At 42.6% G+C, this 21,689-nt stretch overlaps 2 protein-coding genes across 5 annotated transcripts in view; one reads left to right on the top strand and one right to left on the bottom strand.

Moving 5' to 3' along the window:
• C9H4orf17 (chromosome 9 C4orf17 homolog) overlaps positions 1–11,499 on the bottom strand; it is a 154,201-nt gene extending 142,702 nt beyond the window's left edge. For 2 of the 4 annotated variants that reach the window (XM_028743406.2, XM_028743404.2), the window contains exons 1-2: positions 11,275–11,499; positions 29–73 (exon numbers count right to left, since the gene is read on the bottom strand). The gene's annotated coding sequence lies outside the window, so the exon portion shown is untranslated. The other 2 variants (XM_028743403.2, XM_028743405.2) reach the window with 2 other exon arrangements.
• Positions 11,500–11,544: 45 nt separating this feature from the next.
• LOC114603909 (alcohol dehydrogenase class-3) lies at positions 11,545–20,580 on the top strand. Its single transcript, XM_028743395.2, has 9 exons — positions 11,545–11,701; positions 13,664–13,765; positions 14,035–14,176; positions 14,439–14,526; positions 15,140–15,359; positions 17,306–17,566; positions 18,477–18,612; positions 19,552–19,690; positions 20,222–20,580. The coding sequence occupies exons 1-9, from the start codon at positions 11,690–11,692 to the stop codon at positions 20,253–20,255; spliced, it is 1,134 nt and encodes a 377-aa protein (XP_028599228.2). The 5' UTR covers positions 11,545–11,689; the 3' UTR covers positions 20,256–20,580.
• The last annotated feature ends 1,109 nt before the right edge of the window (positions 20,581–21,689 follow it).

The following is a 21,689-nucleotide window of genomic DNA, read 5'->3' as shown; positions in this document are numbered from 1 at the left end:
TTATCTAGAATGTTATAGTGCCACCTACCGTTAACTTTTTCTTCTTATGGATTTTGAAGCTCAATATTTCATCCTGAAAATAAAAATCAAGAACTTGATTTTATGGTTATTTTAACACTAGTAGATGTCAGAGAAATAAATAAGTAAACTGATATTATAATATATGGTAATTTTATCCCATTTTAAAACTTTCATAGCACAGGACATGTTCTCATACCCAAGCTTAAGTAACAGCCAACTACATTTTGGTTCTATATTCCATATTCATCAGAAATAACATGAAGATTTAGGTTAGCTCTTCTCGCCCCCCCCCCTTTTTTTGTAAAAGCCTCTGTGTGTTTAATAGGCATACAAAAAACACAAATCTAACGGGAGCATCTGTTCCTGACAAAAGAAAAGTGATCAGAAAAACTGCAGAGTTGAATTTTTAAATTACATGAAGCTGTTAAAGGTGGAATAACTCTGCCTGGGAAAAGGTGGCAACTTTAAAAAGATGGAATGACATAATAATTCATGTGAATAATATTGTTAGTGTACTCCAATCTCCAAGCAGGAAGAGGTTTTGTGGTGGTAACTCATTTTCTTGGAATGAAGACCACTGGAGATAGTGTCTTTGTGAAATATGGTTTTACTTACAAACATAGGCAGTTTGAGCATAAGATGGAAGGGCTCACAACATTAACACATTAACAAAACTTGCTCCTCCATTAGATTTTTAGCCCCGCAATGCCATAGATTTGGATTCAGCACAGAGAGCAAGTCAGGTAAACCTCTCTATCTCTTCCTAACCCACTTCAAGACAAGACTGGTCCAGGACTATTGCTATCCTTTGCACACCAATGATATCCCTTTCAACCAGAGGAGGAGGGAAGATTCTAACCCTTTTAACCCACCTTCTGGAAGTATTGCTATTAGTAGTTTCTGTGGGAACCATCACCTCTACAGTGGTACCTTGGGTTAAGAACTTAATTCGTTCTGGAGGTCCGTTCTTAACCTGAAACTGTTCTTAACCTGAGGTACCACTTTAGCTAATGGGGCCTCCCACCGCCACCATGTGATTTCTGTTCTCATCCTGAAGCAAAGTTCTTAACCCAAGGTACTATTTCTGGGTTGGCGGAGTCTGTAACATGAAGCGTCTGTAACCCAAGGTACCATTGTATTTTTTAGTCAGGCAAATAGATACTACCAACTTGGTTTGCAGCAATTAACTCCACAGATACTGGTTTCACCCTTTAGCAGTCTCTCTTTCTAGAGAATCCAGTTTTACAGATATAAAACTACTGGCTGAGAGGGAATTCCAAAAGTGACAATCAAGCTACCTCAACCACCACAATCCTATAACAATATACTTTTGGCGTTTAGGAAGTTCTGTGCCAAAATAAAATTTCTCCAAAAGTTGAGGCATGGTTCATTAAGTGGGAATATGACTTCTGTAACTAGGCACAGTTATTGTAGCATTTGGGGCCAACATGAACACCCTTGGCTGGGTCTAGTCTACATTTTAATTTTCCACACTGCCTCAGATTACTGTTCTATCTAGGAGCAGCTATAGGGAGCCTGCTCCACTCCCACCCACTCCAAAAACCACCAGTGTCTAGCTGTGAGTTGCCCTGGGACTCTTTGAGAAATGGAAGGAAAGACATGCAGGCCTCATCCATCAACAAGGAACTAAGGGCTGCTGGCTTGTGTAGGTGTCACTTTGTATAAACACAGGTTTAGGTATCTAGGCTTCCTTAATATTCCTCCAACACCAATTCACTCGGAGTGCTTTCAAAACAACCTAGTAGCTAGTATAGTAAGCTTAAGAGTGAGATGAACACCAACACTGGACAGGATGAACGAAGATTGTTAGTGTATTAAGGGGGACATTATGTACATAAGGGAATACTGGTATTTACACTGGGGCCTTGAAGATGTTTGCTGACAGTTTCTGAAGATTTAAGAGACGCAGTTGCTTACAACAGCCTCAAAGTCAACCTCAGGCCAAATTTTCCAGACCTCCAGTGCAACCAAATACAGTGGTACCTCAGGTTAAGTACTTAATTAGTTCCGGAGGTCCGTTCTTAACCTGAAACTGTTCTTGGAGGTGGAAGGGGCCATCCAGAACATGCAATTAGGTAAATCTCCAGGGCCAGATGGTCTGACTTCAAGATATTACAGATCTTTGAAAGAATGGTTAATACAACCATTGAAGGAAGTCTGCAATGAAATATTGGAAGGGAGAAAGGCACCAGAGTCGTGGAAGGAAGCTTACATTACACTTATACTGAAAACAGGGACTGAAAAGACACAGCTCAAGAACTACCGCCCCATATCGCTGCTTAATGTGGATTACAAAATTTTTGCAGATATTTTGGCTAAAAGATTAAAAAAGGTGTTAGTAGAAGAAATTCATAAAGACCAAGAGGGCTTTCTCCCGGGCAGACATTTGTCTGACAACATGAGGAATATAATTAATATTCTAGAAAAACTACAAGTGAATATCAATACTAAGGCAGTCTTGATATTTGTGGATGCAGAGAAAGCCTTTGACAACATTTCTTGGAGTTTTATGAAGAAGAATCTACAGGGGATGGGGGTAGGTCAAGGTTTTGAAACTGGTATAGGTGCGATATATTCAGAACAAAAGGCAAAATTAATTGTGAACAATGTAGTGACAGAAGAGTTTAAGATTGAGAAAGGGACACGACAAGGTTGCCCAATTTCTCCATTGCTTTTTATATCAGTCCTCGAGGTTTTGTTAAATATGATTAGAAAGGACCAAGAGGTTAAAGGTATACAAGTGGGAGCTAAACAGTACAAACTGAAAGCATTTGCTGATGACTTAGTATTGACTTTACAGGAGCCAGAATCTAGTACTAAAAGGGTATTGGAACTGATTCAAGAATTCGGACAGGTAGCAGGTTTTAAGTTGAACAAGATGAAAACTAAGGTTTTAGAGAAAAACTTAACTGTGAATGAGAGAGAGAAGTTTCAGGAGGAGACAGGACTAACATTGGTTAAGAAAGTGAAATATTTAGGGGTTAACATGACTGCCAAAAATGTGAATTTATTTAAGGATAATTATGAAAAATGTTGGATTGAAGTGAAAAAGGACTTAGAAATATGGACAAATTTGAAGTTATCATTGTTAGGCCGAATTGCTGTGATAAAAATGAATGTGTTGCCAAGGATGTTGTTTTTGTTTCAAACATTGCAAATTTTGGATAAGATGGATTGTTTCAAGAAGTGGCAGAAAGATATTTCCAGATTTGTTTGGCAGGGCAAGAAGCCTCGAATAAAATTTAATATATTAACTGATGCCAAAGAAAGAGGTGGATTTGCCCTGCCAGACCTTAAACTTTATTATGAATCAGCTGCTTTTTGCTGGCTGAGAGAATGGCTGCTTCTTGAAAACACTGACGTGTTGGATTTAGAAGGTTTCAACAATGCATTTGGCTGGCATGCATATTTGTGGTACGATAAGGTAAAAGCACACAAAGCGTTTAAAAATCATATTGTTAGAAAAGCATTGTTTAATGTTTGGATAAGATATAAGGATTTGTTAGAAAATAAAACCCCAAGATGGTTGTCACCAATGGAAGCGAAGGCACAGAAAAAACTCAATATGGAGGCCAAATGGCCGAAATATTGGGAAATTCTGGAACAAGATGGAGACAGAATAAAATTGCAGAGCTTTGAAAAATTGAAAAACAAAGTGTGAGATTGGCTCCATTATTACCAAATAATGGAGGCATACAATTTGGACAAAAAAGTTGGTTTCCAGGTGGAAAAATCAAAATTGGAAACAGAATTGTTAGATCCAAAAATCAAGAATTTGTCAAGAATGTATAACTTGCTGTTGAAATGGAACACTCAGGATGAAACGGTGAAATCAGCTATGATTAAATGGGCACAAGATGTTGGACATAACATAATGATGGCTGACTGGGAACAGTTATGGACCACAGGTATGAAATTCACGGCATGTAATGCCCTAAGAGAAAATTTAATGAAAATGATTTATAGGTGGTACATGACACCAGTCAAGCTTGCAAACATTTACCATTTGCCCGACAATAAATGTTGGAAATGTAATGAGACTGAGGGTACATTCTTTCACCTTTGGTGGACATGCCCAAGGATTAAGACATTCTGGGAGATGATTTATAACGAAATGAAAAAGATATTCAAATATACCTTCCTGAAGAAACCAGAGGCCTTTCTCCTGGGCATGGTCGGCCAAATGGTGCCAAAGAAGGATAGAACTTTTTTTATGTATGCAACAACAGCAGCAAGAATACTTATCGCGAAGTATTGGAAGACACAAGATTTACCCACCCGGGAAGAATGGCAGATGAAGTTGATGGACTATATGGAACTGGCGGAAATGACTGGCAGAATCCGAGACCAGGGAGAAGAGTCGGTGGAAGAAGATTGGAAAAAGTTTAAAGACTATTTACAGAAATACTGTAAAATTAATGAATGTTAGAAAAATGTTGGAATGAAGTTATATGGCTTTAGTAGAAATGTTATAAGGAATTAAGTATAAATAGATTAATAGAGTATTAAAGGAAAAAATAAGGTTAGAATGTGTTAAAATAATTATAGGATAGAAAACAGAGGAAGATGGAAAGGAATTGCTGAAACAATTAACAGAAGTGGGAGACTTCCGGTCGGTGCCAGCGCTTAATGGCGGTCCTACCTCCGGGCTCCGGAGAAGGACTGCTCCGCAAGTTCGGGTCTTACCCGCTACGGCGAGTGGGGGACCCCTAAAATCTCAGGCGCGGAAGCCTGAGAGCAAGGAGACTCGGTGGGCACCTTTGCGCCCCCCGGTACTGTGAAAGAGCCTTTTTAAAGGCTCCGGAGCGGCATCGGGAGTGAGCGCGGTGCTGAGAGTCGCTACCCAGCCTGCGGAGTGAAGCCGCGTCGCCATTAGCGGAGAGCGCCGATTCCTTCCTGAAAAGAAAATCTGGACTGGATTCCCGTGAGTAAGAAGGGAAAAAAATCAGGAACCTTTAAAATTAGAAAATTTGGCTGAAAACGGGAGGGCAAAAAATAAGGAAGTCTGCCCCCCCCGGACTGCAGGAATTTAAAGCAACGAAAGACCTCGCTGCAGTTATAAGAAACTTAGTTGCGAACTGTCAACCCTGAGCTGTCAAAAGTATCTCTTCCCTCCAGATTGGCAGGAGAAGGGGGAAAAAAGATAGTCTTGTGAAGATACTTTTAATTTAAAGGGAAACAAAGTTTTTCACTGCTCTGATCCCCGGGGACGATCTGCCAGGACTTAACACCGGGAAAACTGTTCTTTAAAATAACTTTGAAGTGGATATAGACTATACCTTAAATGGTGAAAAAATTTTAAGACTCTTAAGATTTGAATGGGACTTTGTTACTGATATTGGACTAGCTAAATTTAAATTGGAGAAAAAGTTTTACAACTTTAATGGCGGACTTGAGATTTCTTACATCCGGCTTTCTGTCTCTTTGTTGTCTCTAACTTGGAAACTTTTAACTGCTCCCTCTTGAGGGCTAAGAGGGAAAAATTGCAAAGTAACTGACTAATAGTGGGATTTTCCATTGCAAGTTTTTCCTGTGAGAACGGCCTTGGGATATGAGTGGCACGGCAGAGGAGATAAGAACCAGATCTAAAGCTAAACTAACACAAAAGAAAAGAGGATCAATCTCTGGCAACACAGTGCCTGCACCGGATAGTGTGACAGCAGCATCAATGGAATCTATGACACAGGCACTGCTTAAAATAAATCAATCCCTTGAGGCCTTAACAAAGCAATCTACAGAAAACTCAAAGAAATTGACAGAACTTACAGCAAGATTGGATCTGAACACTACATCAGTGGCAACAAATACAGAATCTATAAATAGACTGATTCAGGAATCTTCAGAAACGAGGAAAATTGCAGAGAGTGCGAAATCTGTTGCAGGTGAGACACAGGAAAGACTTGTGCCGATTGAGAAAAAGGTGAATGAGCATGAAGCGGCCCTCTCCTTACTGGAATTACAACGGAAAGAACGGAATCTGAAATTTAGACAGGTTCCAGAGAAAGAAGAGGACAATCTGGCGGAATTTCTCACAGAGGCAATTCTGGAAAATTGGCAAGGAGATCTGGAGGAAGATGAAGTGGAGATAACAACTGCTTTCAGACTTGGTAGAAAGCAAAGCAAGAAGTCAAGGGATTGTCTGATTACCTTTAGAACCAAAGAGGAAAGAGACAAGATACTGAACCTTCACTATCAAAAAGCTTTGGTGATTGGAAACATTCAAGTCCAAATCTTTAAGGACATCCCTAAATACATCTTGGAAGTGAGGACTTTTTATAGAGACCTTGCCAATTTGTTGAGGAAGAACTTTATACCCTTCAGGTGGGAATTTCCACAGGGGTTGTCCTTTAACTACAAAGGGAAGAAAGTAAGAATAAGAACAGTACAGGAGAAAGAGTACTTTTTGGAGAGAAACCTAGAGGACCTACAGAAAGGTACGGTGGACCCGGCAAAAGAAGGACAAGGATTAACACCAGAAGGAGGAGGGCTAACGGACATTGCAAATCTATCATTTGGACTACCACAACCGCCAACTGAAGAGGAAGAAAAGCTTGGAGCAGTCGGAGGATCAAACATCTAACAAACAAAATGTCTCTGCAACTTCTAAGCTGGAATTGCAATGGTTTGAACCATCCCAGAAAAAAACGACAGGTTTTCCACATTTTGAAAAGGGAACAACTGGATCTGATATGTCTACAGGAAACTCATATAACTAGAGCACACAGGAAATTGTTGGTGAACAAAAGATTGGGACAAGAATTTATATCTTCCGATAAAGTAAAAAAGAGAGGAGTAGTGATTTATGCAAAAGAAAAATTGGACCCAAAATTAAAATTTAAGGATGAAGAAGGAAGATACTTGGCAATTGAAGTACAGATCCAGGGGGAAAAATATTTGATAATTGGAATATATGCACCAAATGATGGGAAGGCAGAATTTTTTAAGAAGTTGCATGAGACTTTACTAGACTATCTCGACTGCAAAATAATAATGATGGGGGACATGAACGGAGTGGTTTCTACAAATATGGACAAGGCACAAAGACAGACAATATCTAAAGAAGGAAGACTACCAAAGACTTTCTTCGAGATGACGGAAAATATGGACTTGATTGATATTTGGAGAACAAAGAATCCTCTCGAGAGAGAGGGAACTTTTTTCTCGGAATCTAAAATGACATGGACAAGAATTGACCAAATCTGGGTATCTAGTGTGATGGCTACAAAGATTAAAAAAATAGAAATCTGCCCAAAAACCTGCTCCGACCATAATGCCGTAAAGATGGAAATGAAAATGACAACAACTGGATCCTTTAGATGGAGAATGAATGACTCCTTATTTAGAGATGAACAATTCTGTAAAAAGGCCCTAAAGACATTGAAAGATTACTTTGAGATAAATTTGAGAACAGATGTTGAAAAAAGAATAATTTGGGACGCGAGTAAAGCCGTGATGAGAGGCTTCCTGATACAACAGAACTCAATCAAGAGGAAAAAGCAAAATGAAAGGAAAGAAAGAATTTTAGAAAAAATGAAGGAAGGAGAAAAGAAACTGAGGTCAAAACCAAAGTCTCAAGAAATTTTGAGAGAGATAAAATATTATCAGACGCAATATATGGAATTGACAAATCAAGAGATAGAATGGAAAATTAAACAAATGAGACAAAGGACTTTTGAGTCTGCAGACAAATGTGGGAAGCTCCTTGCATGGCAATTGAAAAAGAGGCAAAAATTGAATACAGTTACCTGTTTGGAGATAGAGGGAAAGAATATTCATAAGCCAAATGAGATAAGTAATTGTTTTCAAAGTTTTTTTAGGAAATTATACACACAAGGGCCAGTAAACGAACAAGAAATAGAAGAATTTCTTAAAAATCATGGACTACCGAAAATTTCAGAACAGGGCAAGTTGATTTTGAATGAGAAAATAACAGAACAAGAAATAGAGGAGGCCATTCAAAAGGCACAACTGGGAAAGTCTCCAGGACCAGATGGACTGACGGCTAGATATTATAAAGCTTTGAGAGAATGTTTAGTGCAACCACTGAAAGAAGTTTGCAACGAAATATTGGAGGGGAAAAAGGCACCTGAAACGTGGAAAGAGGCCTTTATCTCACTTATACCAAAGACCGAGACTGAAAAGAACCAGGTTAAGAACTACCGCCCGATATCATTATTAAATGTGGATTACAAAATTTTTGCAGACATTTTAGCAAAAAGACTGAAGAAAGTATTGACAGGTGAGATTCATAAGGATCAAACTGGCTTTCTCCCGGGAAGACACATGTCTGACAATGTGAGGAACATAATAGACATTGTGGAACTGTTGGAAATGAACATTAACAGAAAAGCGGTTTTGATTTTTGTGGACGCGGAGAAAGCCTTTGACAATATTTGTTGGAGTTTTATGAAAAAGAATCTCCAAGGGATGGGGGTAGGCCAAGGTTTTGAAAATGGTATAGGTGCAATTTACTCTGAGCAGAAGGCAAAGCTAATTGTGAATAATGTGGTAACGGAAGAGATAGCTATAGAGAAAGGAACACGACAGGGATGCCCTATTTCCCCCCTACTTTTTATACTGGTCCTGGAGGTTTTGCTAAATATGATTAGAAAGGACCAGTTGGTTAAAGGAATTCAGGTCGGAGTGAGAGAGTATAAATTAAGGGCATTTGCAGATGACCTAGTTTTGACTTTGCAGCAGCCAATCACTAGTACAAAAAGAGTTTTAGAACTGATCGAGACATTTGGTCAAGTCGCAGGATTTAAATTGAACAAACAAAAAACTAAAGTCTTGGAGAAAAATCTAACAAATGAAGAAAAAGAGACATTCCAGAATGAAACAGGTCTGGAGATAGCAAAAAAAGTGAAGTACTTGGGGGTGAATTTGACAGCGAAAAATGTGAATCTTTTTAAAGACAATTATGATAAATGTTGGACAGAAGTTAAGAAAGATTTAGACATATGGTCAAGGCTGAAACTTTCCTTGTTAGGCAGAATTGCTGTTATCAAAATGAATGTATTGCCTAGAATGTTATTTCTGTTTCAGACATTACAAATAATAGACAAGATGGACTGTTTCAAGAGGTGGCAGAAAGACATATCGAAATTTGTTTGGCAGGGCAAAAAGCCAAGAATAAAATTTAAGACATTAACAGATGCGAAAGATAGAGGGGGTTTTGCCCTGCCGGACTTAAGACTTTACTATGAATCAGCAGCGTTTTGCTGGTTGAAAGATTGGCTGCTCCTCGAGAATACAGACATTTTGGATCTTGAAGGATTTGATAATAGATTTGGTTGGCATGCATATATATGGTATGACAAGGTAAAATTGCATAAAGGTTTTAAGAACCATATGGTGAGGAAAGCTCTGTATAATGTTTGGATAAGGTATAAAGATCTGTTTGAAAGTAGAACCCCCAGGTGGCTGTCACCAATGGAAGCAAAAGAGGTGAAAAAATTGAATATGGGTTCTAATTGGCCTAAATATTGTGAAATTATAGAACAAGATGGTGAAAATGTAAAATTGCAGAGTTTTGAGAAACTGAAGTTTAAGGTGAGAGATTGGTTACATTATCGACAGATAAATGAAGTATTCAAACAGGACAGAAAGAAAGGCTTCCAAGTGGAGAAGTCAAAACTAGAAACAGAACTGTTAGAACCCAATACTAAAAACTTGTCAAGAATGTACAACTTGCTGTTGAAATGGAATACTCAAGATGAAATGGTGAAATCTAGTATGATTAAATGGGCACAGGATGTTGGGCATGACATTGAGCTTGCTGACTGGGAGCAGTTATGGACCACTGGTGTTAAATTTACGGCATGTAATGCCTTAAGAGAAAACATTATGAAAATGATCTACAGGTGGTACATGACTCCTGCTAAGTTAGCAAAGATCTATCATTTGCCCAACAACAAGTGTTGGAAGTGTAATGAAACGGAGGGAACTTTCTATCACCTTTGGTGGACCTGCCCGAAGATTAAGGCCTTCTGGGAAATGATCTATAATGAAATAAAAAAAGTTCTGAAGAGAACGTTTGTTAAAAAACCAGAGGCCTTTCTCTTGGGCATGGTGGGCCAAATGGTGCCAAAGAAGGATAGGACATTTTTTATGTATGCCACTACAGCAGCAAGAATTCTTCTAGCAAAGTATTGGAAGACGCAAGATTTACCCACGTTGGAAGAATGGCAGACGAAGGTGATTGATTATATGGGACTGGCAGAGATGACTGGCAGAATTCGAGACCGGGGGAAAGAGGCGGTGGATGAAGATTGGAACAAATTTAAAGTTTATCTCAAAAACTGTTGTAATTTGGAAAATTAGGGGCTCAGAGTTATAAGAGATAAAGAACTACAGTTGTATTAATAACTAATTGAAGTTAAATATATGAAATATAATCAAGTTTATTATCAGAGGGTTGCTGAAAAATCTTGAAACAAGAATGCAGAAAAGGGGTGGTATGGGGAAGTCGATTTTGTGTTTGTTTATGTTTATGTTTTTGCTTTGTTTTTTCTTTACTTATGGAAAACTAATAAAAATTTATTATGAAAAAAAAAAACAATTAACAGAAGTGGAATACAAAAAGGGAGGTGTGAGGAGGTCGTTGAAATAAGTGAATGAAAGATAAGATATTGAAATTGTTTGATGTGTTTTAAACGGTTTTTGTTTTGTTTTGTTAGTTTAATGTGTTAGTGTTATGTAGTGTTTTTGTATTGTATTGTATTGTTCTTTTTTTTGTAGTGTTTAAATTGTTGGATAAGTAATAAATATTATTTTTTTAAATAAATAAATAAAAATGAAACTGTTCTTAACCTGAAGCACCACTAGGCTAATGGGGCCTCCTGCTGCCGCTGGAGCACGATTTCTGTTCTCATCCTGAACCAAAGTTCTTAACCTGAAGCACTATTTCTGGGTTAGCGGAGTGTGTAGCCTGAAGCGTATGTAACCTGAAGCGTATGTAACCCAAGGTACCACTGTACTTCCATGGCCTAGTCCAGCTACTGGGGGACAAATCTGCCTCTGAATCTCCAAGCTGCTCTGGTTGTACTTCTGACTGTTTGGACAGTTTAGCCACTTTCAAAATCCTGCCATGGATGTGTCGGTTGAGGAGCCAAATGGAAAAAAGAGTTGTGAGGGAAAATACCAAAATGAAAAGCCGAGGCCTAGATATTCATAACCACAAAACGACAATAACCTTGCAGCCCGATAGCTCAAGTCGGTACAGAGCACCACCTCAGGGTCGTGGGTTCAAGTTCTGCGTTGGGGAAAAGATTCCTGTATTGCAGGGGAGTTGGGACTAGATGATCCTTGTGGCCATCCTTTCACCTTTGTGGTCCCTTCCAACTCTACCCTTTCTGTGATTCTTCCTAAACGTTTGCTCGAGCCCCACAGATTTCTGCAGGACTTCCCCCGCCTCCTAAGTAGCTGCGCTTGCAATCACAGCCTCCTGAACGAGCATCCTTCGACAGAGGGCACTGCAATTCTCCCTAAGAAGACGAGCGAGACGAGGGAGCAGCGCCCTATTTCCTCGGCCCGCCCCTGCTTGGAGGGCGGCTCTCGAAGGAGCGCGCATGCCCCCAAGTCGCTCGGCAGCTGCTTCGCGGACGGCGAGAAAGGGGCACTTGCAGGCGGCGGAGCAGCGGCGCTGATGGCGAGCGGGGTAAGTTGGAGCCGTCGTCGAACATTCCCCGGGCAAGCAGCGCGGGCGCCTTTCCCCTCCTGCGGGTGCAAAGGAAACGGGAGGCGACGCGGCACGGCGAAAGAGCGCGCCGCTGCTCTTTCCCTTGCAGGCCGAGCGTGCTTCCTCCCAGGGAAGCGCGCAGGATTGCAAGCCCACGTCTGAACTTGGAAAGCTTCCGAGTCGGGGTCAATTTAGGGGTCTGGGGGGGGGGGAGCCTTTTGCAACGGGCGAGCAGAGGCGTAGCTAGGCTCCCTTGCGCCCTTTGCGTTTTCGTTACTTCCGACGAGGCGCCGGCAGAAAGGCACCAGCTTGGAGGTCGCGCCCCAGTGCGCGCTCTACTCGGAAGTAAGCTCCACTTAAGTCAACGGCCCTTGCTCTCGGGGGTAAACATGCAGAGTTGCGCCCCAGGGAAATTCGTCAAGATGGGACAAAAACGCAGGGGAAAGCGACTGGCACAGATTAACCGCTAGGGCTCCGGCGGCGGCCCATGCTATCGTCCGGATTCCTTTAGCCTACATAAATTATAAAACTAGTGTTTGCGTTGCTCTTACGCTACACATGTCATATAATATACTGTACCAGATTCTAACTAGTACCTCCTATAAAAACTTCATTTTGACTGTTATTTCCAAAACCCTTTTATGCAGAATATGTAAATCATTTACTAATACCTTTTCCATATTTCACTCTTAAACTTGAAATTCCCTAACTGAAGGGGAAATTGAAGAATGTAAATATTTTACTTGGCATATGATCTTTGTGAACTTTGCTCTGTGAGAAACTAACCAGTTTTAGGGCTGGTTAAATTTTCTGTGACTGGTCCCTTGGCATACACACACATTAACCTTATTTTAAGCAGGAACACTACAGCTACAGTTTTTACTTACTTTTTCTATTACAAAAGTGTACAGCATGGATATACAATAAATACAAGTTAAAACATCCATGGCAGTAGTGTTTGTGCTTAATAAGAGGTTGTCACTGAAGGAATGAACAAGTTGTATAACAAGTTCATTTTCTCTTCTTGCTTTCTTAATTGGTCAATTAGGACATTGCAGCCATGCAGCATGGGTCAAATAGCATGCATTTCTTTTCAGTGACACTGGAAGTTTTGTTTATCTGTCGCTATTTTGCATAGAGGATTTGGGCACACTAAATAATAGGAACCATTATCAGTTTTAGCTTTACATTTTTAGTAACAAATGCTAAGAATTGAATTGCATTATATAAATTATATTAAGAAAAACCAATAGGTTGCCTCATAATATTTGCCCAGTATGTAGTTGCCATCTGCTGTGGGTGATAAAATGTACCAGCCACTTCCATTTGTAGCAAACAGGATTACGTTCAATAATCACAAAGTTACATGGAGTTGATTTCTCTCGGGTTAGTAACTTGATGTAGTTTTCACTTATTGTTCAAACATATTGAGGAGGTAGACCTTCTCATCGCTCCTGTTTGCCTGGGTATTTGCAGGAATTTTCCCTGAGATGGGCGAGTGAAACAAGGTAAAACATGGACGGCCTATTGCTTCATGGAAATGAGAGGAACTGTGCCTGTATATTTTGCTGCATCTCTCAGGTTCTACAGATGCTAGAATTGTTTGGCCTTTCATAGACTGTAGCTTTTGCACTCGCATTTTTAAACTGATTTTATTTTCATGTGAGCCACTGAGATAACTTTTTTAGCCATGGGGCAGCCTGTAAATGATGCAAGTAAACAAATAGGGTGCCCCCACCATCACCAGTACCTACACAAGCAGCTCTCAGAGCTGTTTGACAATCTGTTAACCAGCAAAGGTCCAGTTTGAGCTCCACCAGTTCCGACAGGGTGTCATCTCCAAAGCGTCTGTAGTGTGTGACTTCAGTCTCTAAGGAAGGAAGCTCATTATACAAGCTTGCTGTGCAATGTCATAGGGCACTCTTTCTATTTCTTATTTAGGTTATCAAATGCAAGGCAGCTGTTGCCTGGGAAGCGGGTAAACCACTGTCCATTGAGGAGGTGGAAGTTGGACCACCTAAAGCTCATGAAGTTCGTATCAAGGTAATGAAATAGTTGCTACATTGCTTGCCCTAAACCATTAGGGACTAGGATATTTGACCCAGAGGCATAGCTAGCCGCATGGACACCCTGGGGGCAGGGAGCTTCCACGCAGTTCGACACAAGACCCACGCTGCTATTTCGGGCAACGCAGTGCTTTCCTGCGGTCTGCCTGCCGCCTCTCCCTCAGCTGCCCTACAGCTCCAGTGCCCTGAAAACACAATGCCTGTCAAATAACCTGCTGAATCTGATTGTTCTTCATGACTTTGTAGATCATTGCCACTGCTGTTTGTCACACGGATGCCTATACTCTAAGCGGTGCTGACCCTGAAGGGAGTTTTCCTGTTATCCTGGGTCATGAAGGAGCAGGGATTGTGGAGAGTGTTGGGGAAGGAGTGACCAAATTCAAACCAGGTAAGGGGATTCTGCTTAAGATGCAAGGACCCTAATGCTCATCGTAGTTCGGCCAGCCCTTCAGCAGAAATATTTCCATTGCTTTGCATCTGAAGTTGCCTTGGAACAATTTGGGAGTACAAAACATGCCACTTGTATAAAAGTATTAGTATGTCATGCTCTAATGGAACATCTAATTTTAACACAGTGTGCTTTTTATCAGTTAACAGTATTGGAAACATTTAAAAAATAAAATAAAAAACCAACTCTTTGTATTTTCCAGGAGACACAGTAATCCCTTTGTACATTCCACAATGTGGAGAATGCAAGTTTTGTTTAAACCCTAAAACCAATCTCTGCCAGAAAATAAGGTTGGTCCTCTTCTCCCCTTCTTCCCCCTTCCCCATCTTTTCCTTTGTCATACAGAGCACGGACGTCAGTGCCAGGGGTTCACAAATGCAGCAGCAGCCAGATGGCCAAAAGCACACACTAATTTCTATGCGATCGCCAGCTCCCAGTTGCCCAGAACAAAGTGCAAATTATTAAAGCTTCGCAAATTCTTTCCAAATTCTTTGAGCTTTGCAGAGAGCTTGGCATCTGGAGAAGTCTCTTGCTTTGTGTAGAATGACAGAGACTGTATCCCTTTCTCAACTTCTCTGCACATAGGCAGAAACCTAATAAGGTGTGGCAGATCTCCCCATTTGGTCTGCAAGGCCATTTTGGCCAAACCACACCCACCTACTTCACATGTGATGCTACGTGTGGCATTGGAAAGACCTGGCTCAGCCAAGAGAGTCTGCAGGCACCATAAAGCAGCAGCGATCAGCTGCTTGTCAAGTCTTGCAAAGCACCCTAAACTATATTCTGGTTGGCTTAATAAAGGTATGGCCCCAATACGATTTTTTTTTCTGATGGGCCTGTTGCTTTTTGGTGTGACCATACGTGCTCTCTAAACAACACGTCTGTTCTGATTTTATTCTGCAGAGTCACCCAAGGAAAAGGAGTGATGCCCGATGGTACCAGTAGGTTCACATGTAAAGGAAAACAGGTTCTCCACTTCATGGGGACAAGCACTTTCTCGGAGTACACCGTTGTTGCAGACATTTCTCTGGCGAAAATAGATGCTTCTGCTCCCTTGGACAAAGTCTGCTTGCTGGGATGTGGGGTTTCTACAGGCTATGGAGCAGCCTTGAACACTGCAAAGGTTGGGGTCCCTGACTTCCTGTTGATTTTTTTCTGACTCTTGAGCACAGAGTAGCGTAATAATAATAATAATAATAATAATAATAATAATAATTTATTATTTATACCCTGCCCATCTGGCTGGGTTTCCCCAGCCACTCTGGGCAGCTTCCAACTGAATATCAAAAACAATACAGCATCAGACATTAAAAACTTCCCTAAACAGGGCCACCTTCAGTTGTCTTTTAAAAGTAAAATAGTTGTTTATTGCCTTGACATTTCCTGGGAGGGCATTCCACAGGGCGGGTGCCACTACCGAGAAGGCCCTCTGCCTGGTTCCCTGTAACCTCACTTCTCGCAGCAAGCAAACCGCCAGAAGGCCCTCAGCGCTGGACCTCAGTGTCCGGGCTGGGTGATGGGGGTGAAGACGCTCCTTCAGGTATACTGGACCGAGGCTGTTTAGGGCTTTAAAGGTCAGCACCAACACTTTGAATTGTGCTCGGAAACGTACTGGGAGCCTATGAAGATCTTTCAGGACCTGTGTTATATGGTCTCGGCCGCCACTCCCAGCCATATAATCCACACACAACAGAGAAAATATAGTACAGGAAGTTACAGCCCTCCCACCCCACCCCCCATACCCGAGCTGTGGCTCCACATCCCTGTCCTGAAAGTTAGAAGCACAGCTTGTTTAAACAGGAGTTAAGTTAAACCTTTGGAGGTACAGTATAACTTTGCTGGGGTGCTGATGAACTGCCTTTCACCTCCATGCCATTGCTGCTTCTGCCACTCCTTGCAGTGCAAACAGCTCATAAAACAAATTAAGTGGCAGAACCTTCCCTGAAACCTAATCCCCCCCCCCGCCCCCTTGGGAGACTTCATTGGGGAGGAAAAGGGTTTTAGCCCTCATCTGCTCACTTGCACCAGTTTGGCAGAGACCACTGTTAGTAACATTTGCTTGCAATTGTGAGTTGGGTCTGATCAGCTGACCACCAGGGCTTGCAAAGCACTGTGCCCAGGGCAGTTAATTGGCTGTGTCAGCATGCCCCCTTTCAGCCCTCTGACGTCTTTACTTACCCCACATCTGACAGCTGGTGGGTATAGAATCATACAATTGTAAAGTTGGAAATGACCATGAGAGTCACCTAGTCCAACAGGTACCTTTTGCCCAATGTGGGGCTCAAACCCACCGACCTGGCATTAAGTATGGATTGACGAAAAAGACCTTGCATGCCTAATTAAGCCCGTGGGGCTGGAGATCCAACCAGTGAGTTAGAAGAGCCAGTGTCATGGACTGGCAGGGCTCTGAAGAGTGTGTGGCAGAGGCAGGGCAGGGGGCTGGGGAGTGACCCAGGAGAGTGGACCAGTGATTTATGGGGTTTGGCACAGTCCACAAGGCAGGAGCCAGGGGGAGTCGGGGCAGCTCAAGGCGAAGGCAGGCGTGTGGGAAGAAGGTACAGCTCAGATGAAGGACAGGTCAGTACCTTCTCCCCACCTTCTCCCACCCTGCCGTCCCCTAGAACCAGGAGGGGCTTGAAAAGGGAAGAGCAGCAGTGACTTCCATGCAGAAGAAGTCTCAGATTGTGGGTATGCAATCCGTCAAGAGGAGGGTATATAAGCTGGAGGAGAGGCCCCACTGTTGCTGCAGCTGCTCCATAGGGCTCAGACCTGTGGACTGCTGCTTAGAGGCTACAAGTGTGTGAGAATGTGTATCCAGAGCTCTGGGGAAGCTGCTGTATTTCTCTAGCCAATAAAGAGTTAACTATCTGACATGTGTCTTCCTTATCTGAGATGGGCAGCGACAGCAAGCAATGATTTTAGCTTGTGTTATTAGTTCAAAGTAGGATGGCTGTTAATTCTAAGAGCAGACTTAACATTTGCCAGAGGCTGGTTTATTGCAGCAGACAGAGCTGTTATTTTTTCGATGTTAAGAACTGTTCTCCTTCAAGTGAATGTTCTTTCTTTCAGGTGGAGCCTGGCTCTACTTGTGCTGTCTTTGGCTTGGGTGGAGTTGGGCTAGCAGTAATCATGGGCTGCAAGGTGGCAGGTGCATCCCGGATCATCGGGATTGACCTCAACAAGGACAAATTTGCAAAAGCCAAGGAATTTGGGGCCACAGAGTGCATCAGCCCCAAGGACTTTGAGAAGCCCATTCAGGAGGTCCTGGTGGAGTTGACGGATGGAGGAGTAGATTACTCATTTGAGTGCATCGGTAACGTTGGTGTCATGGTAAGTGTGTCTGTCCATAGGTAGCACCCTAGGGTGAGCGGAGCCTGGAATGTGGCAAGGGTGGGGGCATGGATGGGAGCCAGGGCATAATGAAAGTCATCAGAAATGTCTGGTGAAGGCCTGTTTTGTCTAGTCAGTTCAGCACCCATCAACGCCATCTCCAGAACTGGGAAGCCTCTGCCAGTACTCTGTGCTGATCTGCAGCCGTGAAGGTTGCATTTAGATGCCATAGCCAATATCCATAGCCAGTTCTGGATTTGCATCTCTAAATATTTGCAACTGGTGATCTCTTGAGCAGCCTACCAATCATTCCTTCTAAATATACTGTTTCCTGGAGCATCTCTCTAGGAACATTAAAGGTAAAGGGACCCCTGACCATTAGGTCCAGTTGTGGGCGACTCGGGTTGTGGCGCTCATCTCACTTTATTGGCCGAGGGAGCCGGCGTACAGCTTCCGGATCATGTGGCCAGCATGACTTAAGCCGCTTCTGGCGAACCAGAGCAGCGCACGGAAACACCGTTTACCTTCCCGCCAGAGCGGTACCTATTTATCTACTTGCACTTTGACATGCTTTCGAACTACTAGGTTGGCAGGAGCTGGGACCGAGCAACAGGAGCTCACCCCGTTGCGGGGATTCGAACCGCCGACCTTCTGATCGGCAAGTCCTAGGCTCTGTGGTTTAACCCACAGCGTCACCCAGAAGTTGCCTTATCCCAAGTCAGACCACTGGTCCATCAAGCTCTGCATTGTTTATCTTGGCAGCAGCTCTTTCCATCTCCTGCTACCTGAAGATGCTAGGATTGAACCTGGGATTGTCTGCATGTGCTCTGCTACTGAACTATGCTTCTCTTCCACCCATCCACTTCTTTTGTTTGTATCACTTGCTCCTCCTTTCTTTCACATCCCACAGAGAGCAGCCTTGGAAGCATGCCACAAAGGTTGGGGAGTGAGTGTCATAGTTGGTGTTGCTGCTTCCGGTCAAGAAATTGCCACCCGTCCATTCCAGCTAGTCACTGGACGAACATGGAAAGGGACTGCCTTTGGAGGTATAACTTTGCTGGAGTGCTGATGAACCTGTCTTACATAGGGCAGTCACAGTATGTTCTTGTGCATGTGTGCATTTCTGCACAGGACAACTGCTAATGAATCCCATGAACCTTAAAAGGCTAGCAAACTTGTGGCATAACCCGTCCATGTATACATCAGGACATTTAAGAGAGGACATCAAAATTGCAAGAGACGTCTTATACTCCAATCCAAAACAGGATATCCCGTTTCTAAAAGCATACATTGCACTTGCCCATGTAGACTTTTTACTTAGAAAAAGTCTAGAGGCGATTCCCCATTTTTATTTAATGCAATACGTTCCTAAGTATCTTCTGGTTGATTATCTTCATTAGTAAAGGGTATCTTTAAGTTATACATACAGTCGTACCTTGGTTTTCGAAGAGCTTAGTTCACGAACAACTTGGAACTCGAACGTTGCAAACCTGGAAGTAGGTGTTCTGGTTTGCAAACTTTGCCTTGAAAGCCGAACATCCGGCTCTTACATGAGAGCATTGCTCTGTCTACTGCGATTTTAACGCAAGTTGCTTATTACTGCCCTGCAACTTTCAGATAGTCAGTTCAGTATTGTGCACAGACAATCCCAAGGCTGCACCATAGGGTGCTGAACCTGTGGTCTTCCAGATTTTGCTGTGCTGCAACTCCAGTCTTTCTTGACCATTGGCCATGCCAGCAACATCTGGAAGGCTCCAGGTTTCTTACTGCTGCTGCAGCCACATTACAAATGCAGTAGTATAGCATGCCAAGGATAGCCAAGAGACAACTCTCCCTTTCTAGCTTAGAGAGAGAAAAGAGTTTTCTTTCAGGCTTGCATCATTAAGATTTCCTTGTCTGACACAGATACTACTTTTGTAATGCTCCTTCATCCATCTTGCTGTGTCACATCACATTCGGTACACAATTATTTCATTTTCTAACAGGTTGGAAGAGTGTAGAGAGTGTTCCGAAGCTGGTAGCAGAATACATGTCCAAAAAGATAAAAGTGGATGAATTTGTGACTCACACTTTACCGTTTAACAAAATCAATGAGGCTTTTGAACTCATGCATGCTGGAAAGAGGTAGGTACTGTCTGCTGTTTGTTAACAAGTTTACTTTTTATATATTGTGTGCTGGGACAGATTTTAGAATGACAACATCACTGACAGCACAATCCCATATATGTCTACTCAGAAGTTACCTTTCAGTTACCTAAATTGTATGCTTTGGGACAGGAGGGTGCATATTTATTGTAAAAGCAACCATTGGGAAAGATTTCTCTCTTTTTCCTTGGCAAGTTTCTCTCTCCCTTTATCCTGCCAACATATAGCAGTCTACTTTTCCTCAAAACAACCCTGTGATGTTTTGTTGTAGTGGCTGTTCCAGTGCCCCCATGATCATCATGACCCCATGATCATCATGACCCCCCATGACCCCCATGAATAGCGTCTTTCCTACTCGAAGCCTTGCCCATAGGATCAGTGTGACCAATGGTGGCACCATGTTGCAGAAGGCTGCATGATAGCATGCCAGTTTTCTTAAAATAAGATCAAATCAAGTTTGACAGTACAAATCAAATTCATGATCTCAGCTCTTTTCTTTCACTCTTGCAGCATCCGAAGTGTCCTTAAGTTTCAAGAAGCCTGAAGGAAGCTTCCACCGCAGTTCAACTCAGTGCAACAGTAATTCAGGATGCGTTGGTCAAAAATGATTTAGGAAAAGCTGTTCTAGTTAGAAGCATCACCTGCTCTTGACAATGTGAACAAAACACTGATCTTAGACACAGCTAATATCTGCTCATGTCTTACTGTACCACTAAGTGCCAGAAATCTCTGCAGTTAAACAGTTTATTGACTGCTGTTAGACTGAACTCAAGTACAATCGGTGTCTTTTTGTTCTAAAATATCCTGCAATTGGGAGGTATTAACCCGAGTAGAAGAATCATGATTAAAACCTTTTTCCTACATAGGCATACAGCTGTGTTGTCCCCTTTTCTTAAATAAATCTGGGTTATGGCATGCAAGTTTGGAGGGTGTCAGTTCTCACCTGGACTGAATCAGTGGAGAGCGGGAAAGGCATGCTACAAAAAAATAAATAAATAGCTCTCTTGTTGCAGGTCAGGACATGTCAAGGGTTTTGTTTTAGATGAAATAGATGAGCTTTTGCCAGCTTACAAAAGCTAGTGTTTGTAGGTCTGTGGCTAAGATGCTTTCAAACTTGGGACCAAACGGGTTATGCAGGGGGCCAGGTGCACGCCCTCCCCGAAACAGCAGGTGGCAGGAGCTCCAGAGCGCAGTCTCCCCTTTGCTCCACTAGCTTACTTTTTTTTAAAAAAAATGCAGCTATAATGTCATATTGAAATAGCACCTGAACCAGAGTGGCTACAACTCTCATAATAGGGGTAAGTTGATGGTTTCGATTTCAAATCTGGCTTCTCGTAAAGCAGTTGCTATGACATCATACACTGCTATTTGAGAACTTCAGTGTACAAGGATTGAATATTGACAGGAGAAATGGACTCTGATCTGGGCTACAACTGTGTACTCTGTCTCATCAAAAACATCTGGAAAAGGCCCTGCTGCAAGAAGTCCCCCATTTTTCAGAGTCCAGTATCCAAAACAGGTTCGTCTCTGAGCATAGCAAAGTGAAGGCAGGCAAGTCTAGCAGCGCCCTCTTTAAAAAGGCCAAGCTTCCCATTTATTGGACTAATACTAGCACAATATATAAAGGTAAAGGTACCCCTGCCCGTACGGGCCAGTCTTGACAGACTCTGGGGTTGTGCGCCCATCTCACTCAAGAGGCCGGGGGCCAGCACTGTCCGGAGACACTTCCGGGTCACGTGGCCAGCGTGACAAGCTGCATCTGGCGAGCCAGCGCAGCACACGGAACGCCGTTTACCTTCCCGCTGGTAAGCGGTCCCTATTTATCTACTTGCACCCGGGGGTGCTTTCGAACTGCTAGGTTGGCAGGCGCTGGGACCGAGCAGCGGGAGCGCACCCCGCCGCGGGGATTCGAACCGCCGACCTTTCGATCAGCAAGCCCTAGGCGCTGAGGCTTTTACCCACAGCGCCACCCGCGTCC

Source organism: Podarcis muralis, chromosome 9 (assembly GCF_964188315.1).
Source record: "Podarcis muralis chromosome 9, rPodMur119.hap1.1, whole genome shotgun sequence".
NCBI lineage: Eukaryota > Metazoa > Chordata > Lepidosauria > Squamata > Lacertidae > Podarcis > Podarcis muralis.
This window is presented reverse-complemented; position numbering and strand designations above follow the sequence as displayed.

Excerpts from the sequence above, each read along its gene's own strand:
- LOC114603909 (XM_028743395.2), top strand. Across the intron at positions 13,766-14,034 it reads CTCATGAAGTTCGTATCAAG|ATCATTGCCACTGCTGTTTG; the intron begins GTAATGAAATAG and ends ATGACTTTGTAG. Across the intron at positions 19,691-20,221 it reads CTCATGCATGCTGGAAAGAG|CATCCGAAGTGTCCTTAAGT; the intron begins GTAGGTACTGTC and ends TCACTCTTGCAG.